This window comes from Trachemys scripta, chromosome 11 (genome assembly GCF_013100865.1).
Source record: "Trachemys scripta elegans isolate TJP31775 chromosome 11, CAS_Tse_1.0, whole genome shotgun sequence".
Lineage (NCBI taxonomy): Eukaryota > Metazoa > Chordata > Testudines > Emydidae > Trachemys > Trachemys scripta.
This window is the reverse complement of record NC_048308.1, coordinates 59054361-59071452: the sequence shown is the minus strand read 5'-3', so window position 1 is coordinate 59071452 and position 17092 is coordinate 59054361. Positions and strand designations below refer to the sequence as shown.

Below are 17092 nucleotides of genomic sequence, written 5' to 3'. Positions count from 1 at the left end.
TAACATCAGAGAGATGGTAAGCTCTCAGTAGACAGGTCTGCATACAGACTGGCTTATTATTTTAAAATGTTCTCTTAAATGTTTTGGTTCTAAATAAATAACACTTTGCTTTAAGATGGCTGTCTGGTCACTGGTTACCACTATCATAGCACCTGGAGGGGACAAAGCTGCAGGTACTGAAGATAAATCAGATCTGCTAAGATAAGCATGGTTAAATTACAGGAGGTTGTGGCCCAAGGCCTGATCTGAGAATAGGAGAATTGCATGATTCCAATCCAGGAGAGAAGATATGGCTTGAGACAGAGCGCACTTCCCTCATGTGTCTAAGAGACCAAGTGGGTCAACAGTGCAAGTAGCTCACTAACTGTGACAGTTGGGCCTTAGGTTTTATGCCATTTGGAGTAGGGAATGTTTCTGGTATTGTTTTTATAGCATGTAAATTTTTAAAAATAAAATAGTAATAGTTATTTTCTATATCAATTAATCTTTTCATGCACACATGCCACTTTTAAATGTAGATACTTGTACAACCATGAAGATTCAGCATGCGAAGCTATTGTAGGGTAGATACTTTATCTTTACAATATTTCTTAACTAGAGAGATGACATCAATTCCCTTGCAACTCTGATCATTTTTTGGATGTAAAAGAGCTTCTGATGAGGCAGATTCCAGTAATCTTTCAGCACCAGAAATGTGAAGTTGCTGGCACTGAAGTATTGCTTCTCGAAGAGGTTGTTCTAAAACTGCTATTTCTGAACAACAGCTTGGCAAGAAAAAAAAGTAGGGACCTGTGGGTGGCAAGCATTATTCATGCAAAAATAGACTGAACATTGGCATTTCAATATTGGATTAAAAACCCTCCTTTATTGAAATATCCACAGGCAAGACAAAATGTAATGTTTTGGCTATAACAGCTTTTCCTCAGACATTACATTTGATCTTGCTCGTGTATAACAAAAAAGATCCTTTTAAAAAAAATCTAGTATTAATAAGCCAAGCTTCAATCTATTTTTATTGAGCTTCTAGAACAGTCTTATGTGTAGAGTAGTGACTAGCATTAGAAGTAACTTATTTGAAAACATTAACTGAGAGTATATTTATTAAACACAATTCAAATTCTGCCACAAATTTTTTTTTGCATTGGGCACACTGGGTATTGTATTGACATCTCTGCTATCTTTTATTACTATTTACATTATGGTAGCACCCAAAGTTTCAGATCAGGACTGGAACTTCAATGGGCAAGGCACCATGAAAACATATAGCAAGAGACAATCCCTGTATCCGATATAAGACTGTAATCCTGCAACTTGTTCAGTGTGGGAAGACACACAAGCACATTTGGGTTCACTGGGGCCCTGTGGGGTTGCATGGTTTCACGTGTGCAGATACCATTGTAGGATCGGAGCCTATTATAAAAGAAAATGCAAAAACTTTTTGTAACAAATGATATGGGGGTGGGCATGGAGAAAAGGGTAACACTGAGAGGAATGTGGGTTAAAGTAGGTTAAATGTTCAAAATTAAACAACTATTTCTACAGTAAAATACATGTCACATGTATGTGCACTGTATTATTTTAGGGCCATATCCTCTGCTCACATCTACCTGAAGGATTTCAGCTCTGATATACAGAACCCTCTACTAGGTATTTTGCTACTCTAGGCAAATGCGTGTCCCATTCTCCCCGTCCCCACCCCCCCAATTCTATTTGATTTCACTAAATAAATCTTTTTTTAAATGTAAGTCACAATACAAAGATACTTCACTTAGTTTCTCAGTAATATTTAAAATTCTCTCTCCTTAGCCCTTTGACTGACATCACGCATATCTTCTCAGGACTTGGTTTCTCTCTCTCTCTTTCCTCCCTCATAAAGGGGTCTCTCTTTGCCCTATGTCTGTGGTGTCTTCTCAACATCTAACATTCATTCACCTCTCACATCGTGGTGGGTTGTCTCTTTCCTTTAGCCCCTCAAAAATGTAACACAAAGAACGAGCAAAACAAAAAGACACACACTAGCAACCTCTGCTGCTAGGATCCCTCAGAAAGTATAGCTCTTCCAAACAGGACTTATTCTGATCCTTATCTAGGTACTTTAAAAAGTGCCTGATTAGGAACATGAGGAGTCCCACTGAATGGGTGAGAACACCTAATGAGACTTCTCAAATGCTTAAAATTAGGCATATGCTTAAATACCTTGTGGCGTCAAGGCTATACATGGCCGCCAGTGGGGTTTTTCTGCTGGTACGGGGAGGAGGTAGGAACAAAGTGTCAGTGTTAAAGCTTGGTGTTGTACTCAGTTATTTACAGACTAAGAAAATTATAGTTACTAGTTTCAAAGTCTGGAATGGGGTATGTAAATATGTTGTCCTAATTCTATTGTACATTAAGGGTCTGTTTCGAACCTTAAAAATATTTTAAATCTTAATAAACTAAAATAGCAAATCTTATGAATATTATGGTATAGTATAAATTCCTACTGGATTATAAAATGTGACACAAACTAGACAATTTGCTTTTAAAAATAATCACTGTACCCATCAAGGATGTATAGAAAATAAACATTTTGACAATATATATTTTGCAATCATCATTTGTTTTTTATCCAAACTTACGTGTTGGGCAGTGAGCTAGAAACTGTTACTTAAACTGGAACGTGTGCCAGGAATTTAATTCACAACTTCTGAGTCAGCTCTCCCACCCTCCCCGGATCTTCAAGCTTCAAAGTAACAGAGCCTGCACTTACTCTAATTAACTGTTTTTCTAGTTGATATGGATTTCTGAAAACAAAAAGAGCACTTTTTTTTTTTTGGCATGAAGAAGGCTGTACAGTACATACCTTTTAGTCTTTCCTGAGGACTGTAAGTTACAAATTGCTGCAGGACAGCATCATTGCGCCTGGAGATAGTGGTAAAGGTCTGACTGCCCTCAAGTGCTCGTTTTGGAAAAAAACCATGATCTGAGTGTTCCTAAGAAGAAAGAGAATCACATATTTTAATGTAAAAAATAAATGTCCAACAGAGCCAAGGAACAGTAATCACTAAATCACACTGGGGTTTGTGCATTATTTGTCAGGCGTTTATTGTACATTATTAACTCTGCAAAGAGAAACATGAAAGATGTCTTCAGACCATTGCTGACCATGAAAAAAGAGATTACCCTTACATGAGAAATGATCATTAAGGATGATAAACAGAGAAAAGGACTTCTTTTCTGACCCACAACTGGCTTCATGTTATTCCTCCATCTGCGAGGGCAGCTTGTGGTATTGTCAACATAAGGGCACAGGCAATGCCAGTGATATTTCTTTGCCAGCCAGCTGGTTCCCTTCGCTCAGAGACTGAGTGTGTATGCTCTGATGATCACACACTAAAGCAGCCTTGTAACCCCTAAACCTAGGTCTTCTGGCTGGCAGCTGAACAAACTTTTGCCACACCTCTAGTCTGTTTTTCTTTTGAGATATTTCCCCCCCCCAACCCCATATCCATATTGCAGCTCCTAATTTATTCTCCTGACAGTTGCAGTTAAAAAATGCACAATTTATCAAACTGGGACAAACTCAAAAAGGCACTTCTGTAGTTGTTGTCCAGGGGAAATTATTAATATAGACAGTAAAATGCTTTGGCTAATTATTACCAGGTAGAATGATATTCTCAATATTGTAGTTTCTTTGAAAAGCTGATACATAACCAGAAAGGAGCCTCCACTTGGCCTTCATTTTACAAAGTTGACTTCACCTGGGCCAGCGGATTTCATATTGCAGTTGTAGCATTTAAACATTTTAGAACATGTATGTTAGAATCTTTTAGTAAGAAGTAGATGGAATGCCAAGGCTATATTTACCTACATCCTGTCCCTTTAAGGCAGGGTCTCAAACTCAATTTACCTTAGGGCCAGCACCAGTCCTCAAATCCTCCAAATGGGCCAATAATGTCACTCATGCTGCCCAGAACCCACCCCCCAAAACTCCGCCCCCACCTGCCAAAGGCTCTGGGGAGTTTGGGTGCTGGATGCAGGCTCTGGACTGGTGCAGGGAGTGGAGGTGCAGGAGGAGGGGGTGGGGTTGCAGGCTCTGGGAGGGAATTTGGGGGTAGGAGGAGATGTGTGGGAAGGGGGTGCAGGCTCTGGGATGGAGATTGGGGACAGGATGGGGTGTGGGGAGGGGCTGCAGGCTCTGGGAGGGAGTTTGGAGGCAGGAGGGAGTATGTTTGGAGGGGGTGTGGGTGCAGGCTCTGGGAGAGGATCAGGGGGTGCAGCACTTACCTGGGGCTCCAAGGCAGGGCAGGCCGGGGAGCCTCCGGGCGCTGCTGCCCCCAGGCACCGCCCCTGCAGCTTCCCATTGGCTGCAGGGATGCTTGGGGTGGGGGCAGTGTGTAGAGGCACAGCCCCGTCCCGGGGCCGCAGGGAGGGACCAGCAGCCACGTGGAGTGAGCAAGCTGGAAGCCACTCAGCTCCACTGTGATGCCAGTGGTGGGCAGGGCCCCAGGGCCATTTTAAATCGCCCAGGGGACGCGCAGGGGGTAGCACATGTGGGGGTGGCAGGCGGGGCCAAGGGAGAGACCCGGTCCCAAAATTGCTGGAGCCCCACATTGGAGAAGTTCTCGGGCCACAGATGTAGGCCAGGAGTTTGAGACCCCTACTTTAAGGCAAGGAACTGTGCTGAAGAGGTCAAAGGGAGCAGGGTGTGGTGAAAGAAGAGTCTAGCACTCCTGGAAGACTCTGGCCTTGGCTACACTTGCAGCTGTACAGCGCTGTGAGGTAAACCTGTCTTCGTACAGCTGAGTAGGAAAGAGCGCTGCAGTCTGTCCACACTGATAGCTGCCAGCACAGTGGTGTGGCCACACTTGTAACATTTGCAGCTGTGCTGGGAGCAGTGCATTATGGGCAGCTATCCCAGCATTCATATGGCTGCAACGTGCTTTTCAAAATGGGGGGGTGGGGTGGATTGTGATAGGGAGTGTGGGGGGAGAGAAGTGCTTTTTGGAGCATGTCAGCTCTCTATTTTGCAAGTTCCGAACTCCCGGCCCCCTGCTCATTCATTCACTCACTCAAAGCAAGCTGCAAACTGTTTGCTTTTCTCTGTGGTACAAGCTTTGAAACCGGCACTTCCGCATTCCTGCAGCCGGTCACAACAATGGAGAGGATTGGCCACTTGACAAGGTGATTAGTACAGCGCTGCAAGCGTTTACACTCACACCTGTGAGTCATAGCCACTCCGCTGCAGCTGTTATTCCTCTCGGAGATGTGGAGTACCTGCAGTGGTGTACCCAGGGAGATACAGCGCTGTAAGTGCCCTGCCAGTGTGGACGGGGAGTGAGTTACAGCGTTGGGGGAGACTTTACAGCGCTGTAACTTGCAAGTGTAGCCAAGGCCTCTATTGCAGTGGGCTTTTGCACACTCTGTGTTTGCCTAATTCTGATTACGATTTTAATAAAATGTTCCAGTTTTAAACAGCACGCCTGGTCCTGAGAGTGCAACACAGGCACCAACACTTATGCATCCCTTTTCGGGTACTATCACTTGTGCACACAGATTATGCGTTTTGTGTGTATAACTTTTATCTTCTATGCGCATAACTGATGGTACTGAAAAATGCATGCAAGGGGGCATGTCTGCAAAGTTATGCTCAAAGCAATAGAGACTGGGTTAAATTGCCTTTGAAACTTTTCATCATCATCATCATCATGTTCCTATTACACCTCTGGAGTTTAGTGCAGTGACGAAGCTCCACCACTCCAGTCTGTTTCTGGCAAGTCTTTCAACAGTTCCCCAGCTGTGCCCCAGGTTTTTCAGCTCAGCTTTCACAGCTCATCGCCATGTTGTTTTCGGGCAGCCTCGTTTCCGCTTGCCTTTAGGTGTCCATCTTATTGCTATTCTGGCAATGGAATCAGTTTCCATCGGAAGCACATGACCGATCCATCTCCTGGCAATGATGGTGCTCAGATCTTCTTGACTGCACTGTGTCAATAGATCTTGGTTTGAGATTGTTCTGGGCCAAAAGATACGGAGGATTTTGCTGAGGCAGGTTGTATGGAATGAAGACAGTTTGGACATGTCATACTTCCTCATTCCCCAGCATTCTGCACTATAAAGTAGTGTTGAAAGTACGCAGCTCTGATAAATCTTCAGTTTGGTTTTGGTATTGTATTTTGATAATTTCCAGACTGTATTTAAGCTACTGAAGGTGTTCCTGGCTTTCCTGATTTTGTTCCAGATTGTCCTGGCTTGTTCCTCCGTTCTGGCTGATGGTGCTGCCCAAATATGTAAATGTTTCTACATTGGTGAGAACATAATCCTCTATCCGTACTGGAGATGGTGAAGCAACATTAAAGGTCATGATAGTTGTCTTATTGCAGTTGATTTTCAGTCCAATATGCTGGCTGAATGCATTGAGTCGGGTTGTTTTTTCTTGTATATGGTGTTGCATATGTGATAGGAGAGCGACATCATCTGCGAAGTCCAGGTCTTCTAGCGATGAGAAGAGTGTCCATTTAATGCCTCTTGGCATGTCTTCTGTTTTACGCCGCATTACCCAGTCGATGGCAATGTTGAAGAGGATTGCAGACATGACACCCCGACGTACTTCTGTTTTGACTTCAAAACTGAGCTCACTGTGATCAACACTGCATGTAAAGTTGAAATAGAAGCTTTTGATGACGTTGATTATATAGAAAGGAATTCCATATGCCCACAGAATGCACCATAAGCTGGTCCCGTGAATGCTACCAAAAGCCTTCTTAAAGTCTATGAAATGTATGTAGAGTTGCCGTTGCATTCTAAGCACTGTTCTATTATGTTTTGTAGAGTGAAGATCTGATCTGTGCATTCACGCCCTTTCCAAAAACCAGCTTGCTCTTTTCTCAGAACACTATCAACTGCCTTTGATATACACTGGACTATGATCTTACACAATACTTTGCTTGGCACAGATAAACATGTGATACCACGCCAGTTATTACAATCACTGAGAGTTCATTTCTTTGGTATCTTCACTATAACCCCACTGGTCCACTCATCTGGCACTTTTCCCCTTTCTCAGACTGATCTAAATAGAGGGGTCGGGATAGATGCAGCTAATTTAGGATTTACCTTCAAAAATTCTGCATTCAAGTTATCCTTGCCAGAAGCTTTCCCATTTTTTAAGGATTTGATGGCTTGAATGATCTCTTCCTTAGTTGGGGTGTCTGTGTTGATATCAAGATCTTCTTCTGCCTCCTGGATGTTTGCTTCCTCTTTAGGTGGCTCCCTGTTCAGCAATTCTTTGAAAAGCTCTGTCCAGCGCATTTCTTGTTCTTTTTCGATTGTTAGCAGGTGTCCTTGTTTGTCCCTGATGAGAGTGTTTGTTGGTGTCTGCCATTTACCACTGATAAGCCCCATCATTTTGTAGACGGTTCCTTGTTCACCACAAGCAGCTGCATCCTCTGCTTGTGTTGCCAGATTATCAATATAATGCAGTTTGTCTGCTCTCACAAGGCGTTTGACCTCCCAGTGTGCCTTGCTATACTGCTCATGGTATTTGTCCTTTTGCTTCGGGGATTTTGTGTCTAAAACTTTTTTCTTCAGGGTTAGTATGGTGTTCCATGTGCTGGGTGTAACCCACTACTTCCTTCTCTTCTGCCTGTAGCCTAGACAGGCTTCACTGCTCTGTTTATAAATTGCTGTTACTTTGTCCAACTTCTTGTTGATCTCCTCATCTGCATTCCCCTTCTCTTCATCAAGTGCTTCAAACCTGTTCTTTAACTGCAGAACAAAGGCTCTCTGTATTTCAAGGGACTTTAGCTTGTCAATATCATAATGTCTCTGTCCCTTGTTTGGTGGACCCACACTTCTCAGTTTTAGCTTGATGGAAGCTGTCACAAGGTGGTGGTGGCTGCCAACATCTGCACCCCTTCTCACTTTTGCATCTGTCAGTGAGCGTTGCCATTTGCCACTGATCATTACATGGTTCTTCTTTTGCCTGATAAGACTAGTGATTTTCCAGAGAAAGACAGGCTACTGGTGACAACACAGAGACAGCTACAGACCTAGTCTCATAAGCTTCTTCTTTTCTTTCAGTAGCCACTGGCCAAATAACATGTTGACTGTTTTCCCCTCCACCTCATTAGAATGTTCCATTCACAGACAGTTAAATAGTATATTCAGAGTCTCTTTAGTATGGGGAACACCCATGGTTAACAATTGTACATGCCTCCGGTGTACCAGAATTCTTTAAGTTACATTGGGAAGATTTAACACCTATTCCTTATGCCAAGTGATCCACATCTATTACCTTTTGCAAGTATAATGCCGGCTAAAATCAACCCCTGCACTGATACAAACTACTACTACTAAATTAAAGATGGGGACCCACTGGGAGAGGCAGCCTTAAATTAACAAAAACCACCCCCCCAAAAAAATCTGCTTTTCCAGCTCTTTGATAAATGACACAATCGATATCCCAACAACTGATCAGTAACCAGCTTAATTAGAGTATTCAGCTTGTAAAACAGAGCTGTCATGGAAGGCCTCCATTAGTGTCCTGACCAATAAAACAAATAATGGATTTTAAAACATATTCTGCTTATACCAAGCTGGAATGTAGTAGGCAGGAAACAGTTTTGGGGAAGAGAAAGAATGGGTCATGGCCCGTTTTGCTATAGTCTCCAGCCTCAAATGGAATTACAATTGAACCTCGAGCACATTCTATAAAAATTAATTTCTGTTTAAAATGAATTTGATTCAATCAAGAGCTCATTATGTATTCTTCACAGGGCATGTGTCAGAATTGTTTATGTGTTTCATACATCTGGGTAATGTATAAAACTATATACTCTGACTATGAAAAGCAGCTTCTTGTATTTTTATTACATCAATAATTCAGTTGTAGTATTTTTGCCAAAGTTGACTTTTTAAAAATAGAAGGTAGCAATGATAAGCTTTCTTTCTAGTTTTCTCAGTCGGTGGATTATCATTCATACTTCATCAGAACACAGAATAAATATAAATGCATAATACTAGTTTTACATAAGGTACAGACCATGAAAGATAACTGCAGTTGAATCAATTTGCTTTCTTAAATTTAAGTATAATAACCCTAGAATATGCTTTCAACCTGTCTAGAGTGGTATCACCATTGATTGTCTAATTGTGGTAATAAGACTATAAAGGGTCTATGTCTCCTACAGGAAAACATTTGAAAATATTAGCCAGTAATCTCAGAAAATGCCCCAGGTAAAGTACACACTTGCTTTCCTTGTCTCCCCTCTGCTGTGTCACAGTGTATCCACATGAGACAGCCTTGTGAAAAGCAACTTCCCAGTGCAGTAACAGTATAAAATTTAGCAATTTTTTTTTTTAATGTCAATCCAGGTGGGAGGTAAAGCAAGTTTAAATATAACTAGTGAAGTGGAATCTACCATATAGAGTTAACTGTTCACAGCTTAAGGGAAGACAGCTTCCCTTCCCCAGAACAACCATTCTCTCTTATCTTTTATATATAAATACATACACAAAATATTATTTTCAAACATTCACCCAGAGTACTATCACATGATTTCTAAAGGCCCTTTTTTCTTTTTGATCTTAATCACAGTTGTATCTGTTTCTTGTGAACAGTATATATATATATATTGAAAATCCACTAAAAAATTGTTATTTAAAAGTGAACGTTAAAATTAGTGTGACGGGTGGATAAGCACCTCCAGAAGCCAAGGGCAGACAGCATATTTCTTTACAAGAATAGTAAAGGCACACAGACAGATCGTTTACCTCATTTCCTAGAGCTGAGTTCAAAAAATTCAAGAACTCAAAACTGTAGTAACTTTTTTAAAAAGTGGCTTTGCTTAATGCAAGTACTAATGCGCTCTTTTGAATCAGTGCAGGGATGTGCCAGGTTTAGGGAGTCAGAACTATAATTTAAATGAGTTTATTTTTTAAGTGTTAGTTAAAGCCATACGGTGAGTGAAATTGTAACCCCATTGAAATCAATTAGGGGGTTTGCCATTGACTTCAATGAGGCCAAGATTTTTCACCCAGTATCTTTAAGACGCACATAGAAATAGGAAGATATTTTCAAAATGGTGGATGGAGAATTGCCCCAATAGCTATTATTAATGGAACTGTGAATACAATACTTTGCTTACCACAAGTAAGTCTAACTCATGAACAAGTTTTTTGCATCACCTGCATTTGTCTATCCAGTCTCCTGAGAACCACCAACTGAATCATCCCGCGAATGTTCCCTTCCATAGACATGGAACGTCTCAGTGTCTCCATGGCTTCATGGTTGGATTTCCCCAGAAGAGACTCTCCATTCACTGCAATCAGCTGGTCATTTATTCGCAGGCGGCCATCCTAGAAGGCAACCAAAAATATTAAAGTAATACCATGTAGGGGCAACATATATAGGAGAGCACGATACAGTCGTGTTTCTTTCTTAGAAGCTACATACAATCCAGTTGTAAATATCACCAAGTCTATGTAAAAAGTCTAGGTAGCGCTAGCTGGCCAATTCCCAGTATTTGAGAAGTACAGTTCACGAGACAATTACAAAAGCATAGGCACTTTGTGCCAGTCCTAAAGAGAAGAAAATGGGAATATGGACTCTGGGATAGAGAACTTATACCACATCTGTTAGTATCAGTTGTACAACCAAGAATGAACATTGCAGCATATTTTTAAATTCTGTGCATCTGTTGTCAGAATCTGCTAAGAAATGATACAGCTCCACAAATTACTCTGTCCTATAGTGCTCATCATGCCATAGTTAATATGCCACCATATAAGGAAGTGTTCTCATACAGAATGGTCACTAAGACGAAAGCATCCACATTTTAATGAAAAGCTCTTCATGTATTTTAACAGCTAACCGTGCTGCCAATAACAAAATTGAAGTTGTGCCATCTAGAGCGGTTTGTGTTTTTGAAGAAATCCATTCACTTTCATTGCCAGAGTTTGCTGACAGCTGTAGGCATAATAAACGTATGGACACTTATTTTCTGCCTTTACTAGGCATATTGGTACTTTTATTAATATCTGTTTCTGTATGCAGAGAATACAGAGAAATAAAAATACAGAGAAATTCTGCTGATCAAGAATTGAAGGTTTCTCTTAGGCCTTGTCTACACTGCCACTTTACAGCGCTGAAACTTTCGTGCTCAGGGGTGTAAAAAAAACACCCCCCTGAGCGATGCAAGTTTCATAGCTGTAAAGTGGCAGTGTAGACAGTGCACCAGCGCTGGGAGCCGCGCCCCCAGCACTGGTAACTACTCCCCTCATGGGGGTGGGTTTTTTTTATAGCGTTGGGAGAGCTCTCCCAGCACTGGTGCCGTGACTACAAAGCCATGTTAAAGTGCTACGTTGGTAGTGAAGACATACCCATAGAGTTCAGTCAGTTCACAACTATCAAGTTGGTGTCAGAACTCTGAAAGAAGAAAAAGAAAGGGGTGAGACTGAAGAAATCTATCATGAATGGGAAGAAGGGCTGAAAGAATAGCAGGAAAGGAAGTGGGACCAAAAAAACATTAGCTGGCTTAAAATGAATTTGGTTCACTTATGTGTTCTTCATAATGCCCTCATCAGAACTGTTTATACATCTCATAGCTGTGCAGTCCAAAATGTGTATACTTTTCCATTTTTATTTTTCTATCACACGGATGTTCAGTTAACTCTTGTAGCATTGCTGCCAGGTCTAACTAAATGATTTTTGTGTGAGTGACAGTAGCCATGTTAAACCCAGTTTTCTTAACTATTATTTTAGCTGGAACTGGGAATCAATCATTGTTACCAGAGCAGGGTACGATGAGAAAGCACTGTCATAGTACTAAACGGAACAATAGAGGCCAGAAAAGGAAAATAAACAGGAAGGGACTAGGAGGAAGGAGAGGACTGAAAGATGAGTGAAACAATGAGGGAGGGTGAAAGGACAGAAGAAAATAAGGATGATTTTGACCTTCGTAGAGAGGGACCAGGAAAAGAGCACAGGAAGCAGTAGTACCATTTGGGAGGAATATAATGGAAAACACTCCATTGTTTGTGTTTGATGCCAACATAAATTTACATATAGCCAAAGGAATATGCTAGCTCCACCCTTCCACCCCATACAAAAAATGGTGCCTTAGGATATGTGAAGGTGAAAAGAATTAACACTTTGGGACAGGGCCCTTGATTACTTGCACATCAGTTATAATTCCTTTGTACCCTAATAAAATTCACTGAAAATAATGATTCCCTTGATTTCAAGGGGAGCATGAGGGAAAAAAAGCCGCCTTTTTGTAAGCCTCTAAAGATTTTGATTTTTTTTTTTTAAAACAGATTCATATTCTTCTCGTACAATCCCATAGTCTCTTTCCTGTTCTGTGCATATATCTGTGAGTAAGCCCTCTTGCTTAAAAATCTGTTGAAGCTGCTTTCACAAATATGTACAAGTACACACTCGACATTTTCAAATTTTAGCCTACATACAGGAATATGCCAATAAATTATTTTTAATTAATCAGTACAGTCTTAGAAACTCCTGTACTGTCAGGTTTTTGCTTTGCAATTCTTTCATGTGAGATTTAGTATTTCTGCAAATGTTGGCTGTCTTTTATAAAGTCAGTTCTTAAAAGCTCTTTTGACCTCTTTAAATGTGATAGGCTTAAATGCAAAGCTCATGACATGATGGACTGAATAAAAGCAAAGTAGTCCTACATGTTTTACAATGCAGTGCATTTAGAACTACTAAACCATTCCACCAAAGATAATAAACAGTTGGAAGGCAGCTGAATACTGTTTTTGCAGGGGATCAGGAGAAAGTTATTTAGCACAGAGACTTTCTGTGATTTTGAGAAGTGGGGAAAATGTTTGAACAACCCTCAAACTCAGATTTGCACATTACTGGTGTTATGGTCTAGTGTTAGTACACTGTACTGCACGATAATCCACATGGCTCAAGACAAGCTACATGTTTGTTCTGCTGTACAGTATTTGTACTTTTCCTTTTATCTCTAAAAGATTTCTTTCTGCCTTTTGATTAGGAAAACAACTTTTAGAGTCTGAACAAATTAGGTATTTTTTCATTCTATCTTTGAACCTGCAAGTGGGCCACAGTCATTAAGAATGAAATTAATGTCCCCTGGCATAGTCTGAGTAAATGTGATTTATGTGGGGAATCAAAGCAAAAGGGAAATTTATGGCCATCTCTATTTGTAGGCAGGCCACAGGACACTTAGCATTTTGACTGCAATAGTGGCCATGGCACTGTATTCTCCTATGTGGAGTTTGCCCCCTTAAATCACACTCTGGCCACTCCCTGGGACCACCTTTGACCTTCTTCCCTCTGAGTGAACCGTTCCTGGCATTCAGTGCAGCCATTCTGTTCCCTGACCCACCCCATACAATTAACGACTAATATTTACATTACTATTGTATCTAGAGCCTCCGAAGAGACTTGGACTCCATTGTGTTGGATGTGGTACAAACATACAGGAAGAAACAATCTCTGCCCTGAAAAGCTTACAGTAGTAGTTCTACTGCATTTCCGCTACAGAGGAGGATGTGTGTAGGAGGAGCAGGATTCCACTACCAAGTGCCCTGCCAATATGTACAAGACAGGAAATTGAAAACAATACAATTAAAGAGTGATAGGATGCATCTAAGCACATTCATCTCAATAGCATCTTAGCATCTTGTCCTCAGATGAAAGCATCTTTAGCATCCTGTCCTATATAACTGCAAATGTCATGTACATTGGTAATACCTCACTTATAGCTATTGAAGCCAAAGAGTACATTCTTTGCAAAAATCACAAAAGGATGTTGATGTGGGCCATTAAAGAGCAATCATCGGGTACATCTACACTACAGCGGGGAGTCGATTTAAGATACGCAAATTCAGCTACGTGAATAGCGTAGCTGAATTCGACGTATTACAGCCGACTTACCCCGTTGTGAGGACGGCGGCAAAATCGACTTCTGCCGCTTTTTGTCGGCGGCGCTTACTACCACCTCCGCTGGTGGAGTTAGAGCGCCGATTCGGGGATCGATTGTCGCGTCCCGACGGGACGCGATAAATCGATCCCCGAGAGGTCGATTTCTACCCGCCGATTCAGGCGGGTAGTATAGACCAGGCCATCAAGTAGAACAGTGGTTTAATCTTGTACGGTTCTTTAAATGCATCAGGATTCTTATTAGGATTATTAAGTTTTTCCATGTCACTAATTTTTTTTTTAAGACACTAACGGCTGGAGGACTTAAGTTATCCAATGATCACTAGGTATTCTGGTGGTCTCTGTGGGTAAACTGCATGAGTTGGGATTCTCTAAAAATCTATAAGATATATAAAAATTAGCCTAAAGATTTCAATTTCCCCCTACATTTTCCACAATTTATTTACTGGGTTTCTTCACTGCCTGCTCAAACAAGTGAGTTAAATCACTGTGCTAAAATTTCAGAAGTCATTGAAAAATGTTGGCCCATCTTCAGACCTTCTGTCCAGACTGATAAGAGATAATACTAACCAACCAAATTGTTTGCATTTTGTACATAACCTAATACATTCTTTTCATTCTGGAAAATAGACATCAGTGAAAGAAGTCTCAAACTCTGACACTTTAAAGACATTTGGACAACATAAAAAGGCACTTTCCATGAATAAATATCCAATTTGTAGCACTACATCGATTGCAATGCTGAGACAAATTTGTTGGTCTCTTGCTGGTATGTGTGATCTATAAAAGGGTAAGAAATAATCTGATGACTTCAAGCTGATCTGCAAATCCTGTATTCATGCTCTTCTGAAGACCAATTGTGATTGTGTGGGAGGAGGTTGTTTTTCAAAACTGTAACATCTAACAATATAACAAAGACCAGATTCGTTTTTACATTCCAGCCACAAAAGTGAGATACTGAGATCATCCTCATGCCTAAAGGGTTATGAACATCTTGATTTTGCAGTAGTCACAATTTCACAAAAGAACCTTGGTTTACTGAAAAGCAATACATGTGCTTAAATCCAAGTGTTTTTGGTTCTAGAATCTAGTACAATAAACTGCAGGGGCAAATGCTCAGAATAAGTGCAAATTTGAATTTAAAATTCCCAATACATAAGGCTTTTAACATAAATGTTAGAAGTCCTGATTTACACACACACACACACACACACACACACTCTTTTTAAATTGATGCAAGGAAATTTATAGTTGTTCACAGTTGGGTGTCGACTGTTCTGTGCAAGATATCCAACCACAGGAACATAGAGAATTGGAAACTCAGAAAGAGTAGCTTTATTTACATAATACAATTAAGGTTGGTGTGGTGACTTGGCTGTATCATACTGGGCTACTCTGAAGAAGATCCAGACTTGGGAATGACTGTGGGACTTGCTATCTGTGTCAGTAGAAGGCTGTTTTCATAGTGCATAGAAAGTTCCCACTACCTTTGCTCTAAACAGGAGGGAGGAGCTAGCCAGTTGGTAGTCAGAGAATAGCTTTGGGTTGTATGTCCAGCAACAGCATGAGTGTGTGTGTCTGTCTGAGGAAGTCCCTAGGCTTTATAGGAATACCTGGCTTCTTTGTTCCTCCAAAAGTTATGTTCCTTATATCAACAGCTATACGAGTTCTGATACTCTTTACATTATCTTACCACGTTTGCTTTGTCTAACTCATTTATCATTCTGTTCCAAGCAGGTGTGGACAATGAGCAACCTCTTTTTGGATTGCCCCCTTCCATTGCTGCATGTTATTCCTCCTTGTGAAAGGACGTTTTGTATCCAGTCTGGTTTTAAGGGTTGTACTGGCCCTAATGTAACAACTTGTGAAATGGAACTTTTGTTAACAGGTCATTTGGGTGGTTCATGCCTAGAGCATTGTAAGCAGATTTTGCCCAGTAGTTAATAGTGCATTCATATATAAGTACAGTGAGAGGAAGGATGGTCCAGTGATTAGCCTGGGACTTGGGAGACCAGGATTCAATTCCCTACCCTTTGTGACTTTGGCCAAGTTACTGTGTCTCTCAGTGACCCATCTATAAAATGAGGATAATAGCACTGTGGTCAGGCTGCATTATCATAGATTAAAATCTATTAAAATCTTTAACATACAATTTAGTACCACCTCCATAGATCCATTTCTGATACAGCTATCTATCCCAAAGTACTGCGCTAGCAACTATACAGGTGGGAAAAGAAACAAACAGTGACCCTAGAATGAAAGAAATTATATGTATTCTTTCCCTTATGTTCTTTATAATTTCACTCTCTACAAAGGGAAATGTACTGTTATAAACAACAGCAACGGAAAGAGTTGGGGAGATGATGGGAGGAATTTGGCAGACGAGTTAATTGTTAATATTTTAGTTTAAATCTGTTATATATGTTTCTAATTATACATGGATTCACAATACTACAATAAACAAAGTTTAAAACCCTCTCACAATTCTAGAACTGGAGAACAGGGAAAAATGCTCATCCCATTGTTGGTAAAAGGGGAGTAGGTCATGTGGGTAAAATTCTGATGCTTGAAACCCCAGCAAAGAAAAACAAACTTTGTTTCTTGGTTAATCAATTTTCTTGCTGTCACAAAAACAACCCCCTTCCTTTTTTGGAAAGGTAAATAAAGGCAACTAAGTATTAAACAATCATATAAAGGCTAAAGCCTTGATTGATGCCATCTGGCATTTAATACCAGCTGTAAATATGTGGTTGTGTAGTTTTTAATGTTGTGAATTGTCTTACTCAGCAGGCTAGTGTCAGGAGAGGAATTTACACAAACTGAATTAAAGGTGTTTCTACAGAAAATAGAATTGTTCGGATCTGCTGAGATAACACAAAAGAAAATATTACATTATAGATCCAAAACAGCTAAATGTATTACATGACAAGATGATTAAGACTCTTGTTTTTAATTTCACTAAAGCTATCTCTATTCAAATTTTATTTGGTGAATTTGCTGCCAATAAATTTCCTAAACATTAGCAAGTTATTCAAGTGCTTTTTCATCAAAAAAGTGAACAAGAGTCCTTACTTCCATGAGAGAGATGAACAAGTCATAATGTTGTGATTTATCAGTTTGTGCTCAGCTCAGACATCAGTTCTATGCAACTGTTGTTAACCTCAACTAAGGCATGCTTTGTCCATA

General features: G+C 40.6%; 1 protein-coding gene across 2 annotated transcripts in view; it reads right to left on the bottom strand.

The window, feature by feature from the left end:
* Positions 1-17092, bottom strand: part of PARD3B (par-3 family cell polarity regulator beta) — a 647317-nt gene that overhangs the window by 264971 nt on the left and 365254 nt on the right. For both annotated transcript variants that reach the window (XM_034786262.1, XM_034786263.1), the window contains 2 exons: positions 10162-10332; positions 2840-2969 (listed from right to left, as the gene is read on the bottom strand). In XM_034786262.1, coding sequence (XP_034642153.1) covers positions 2840-2969; positions 10162-10332 — 301 coding nt within the window. The remainder of the gene's footprint in view (positions 1-2839; positions 2970-10161; positions 10333-17092) is intronic.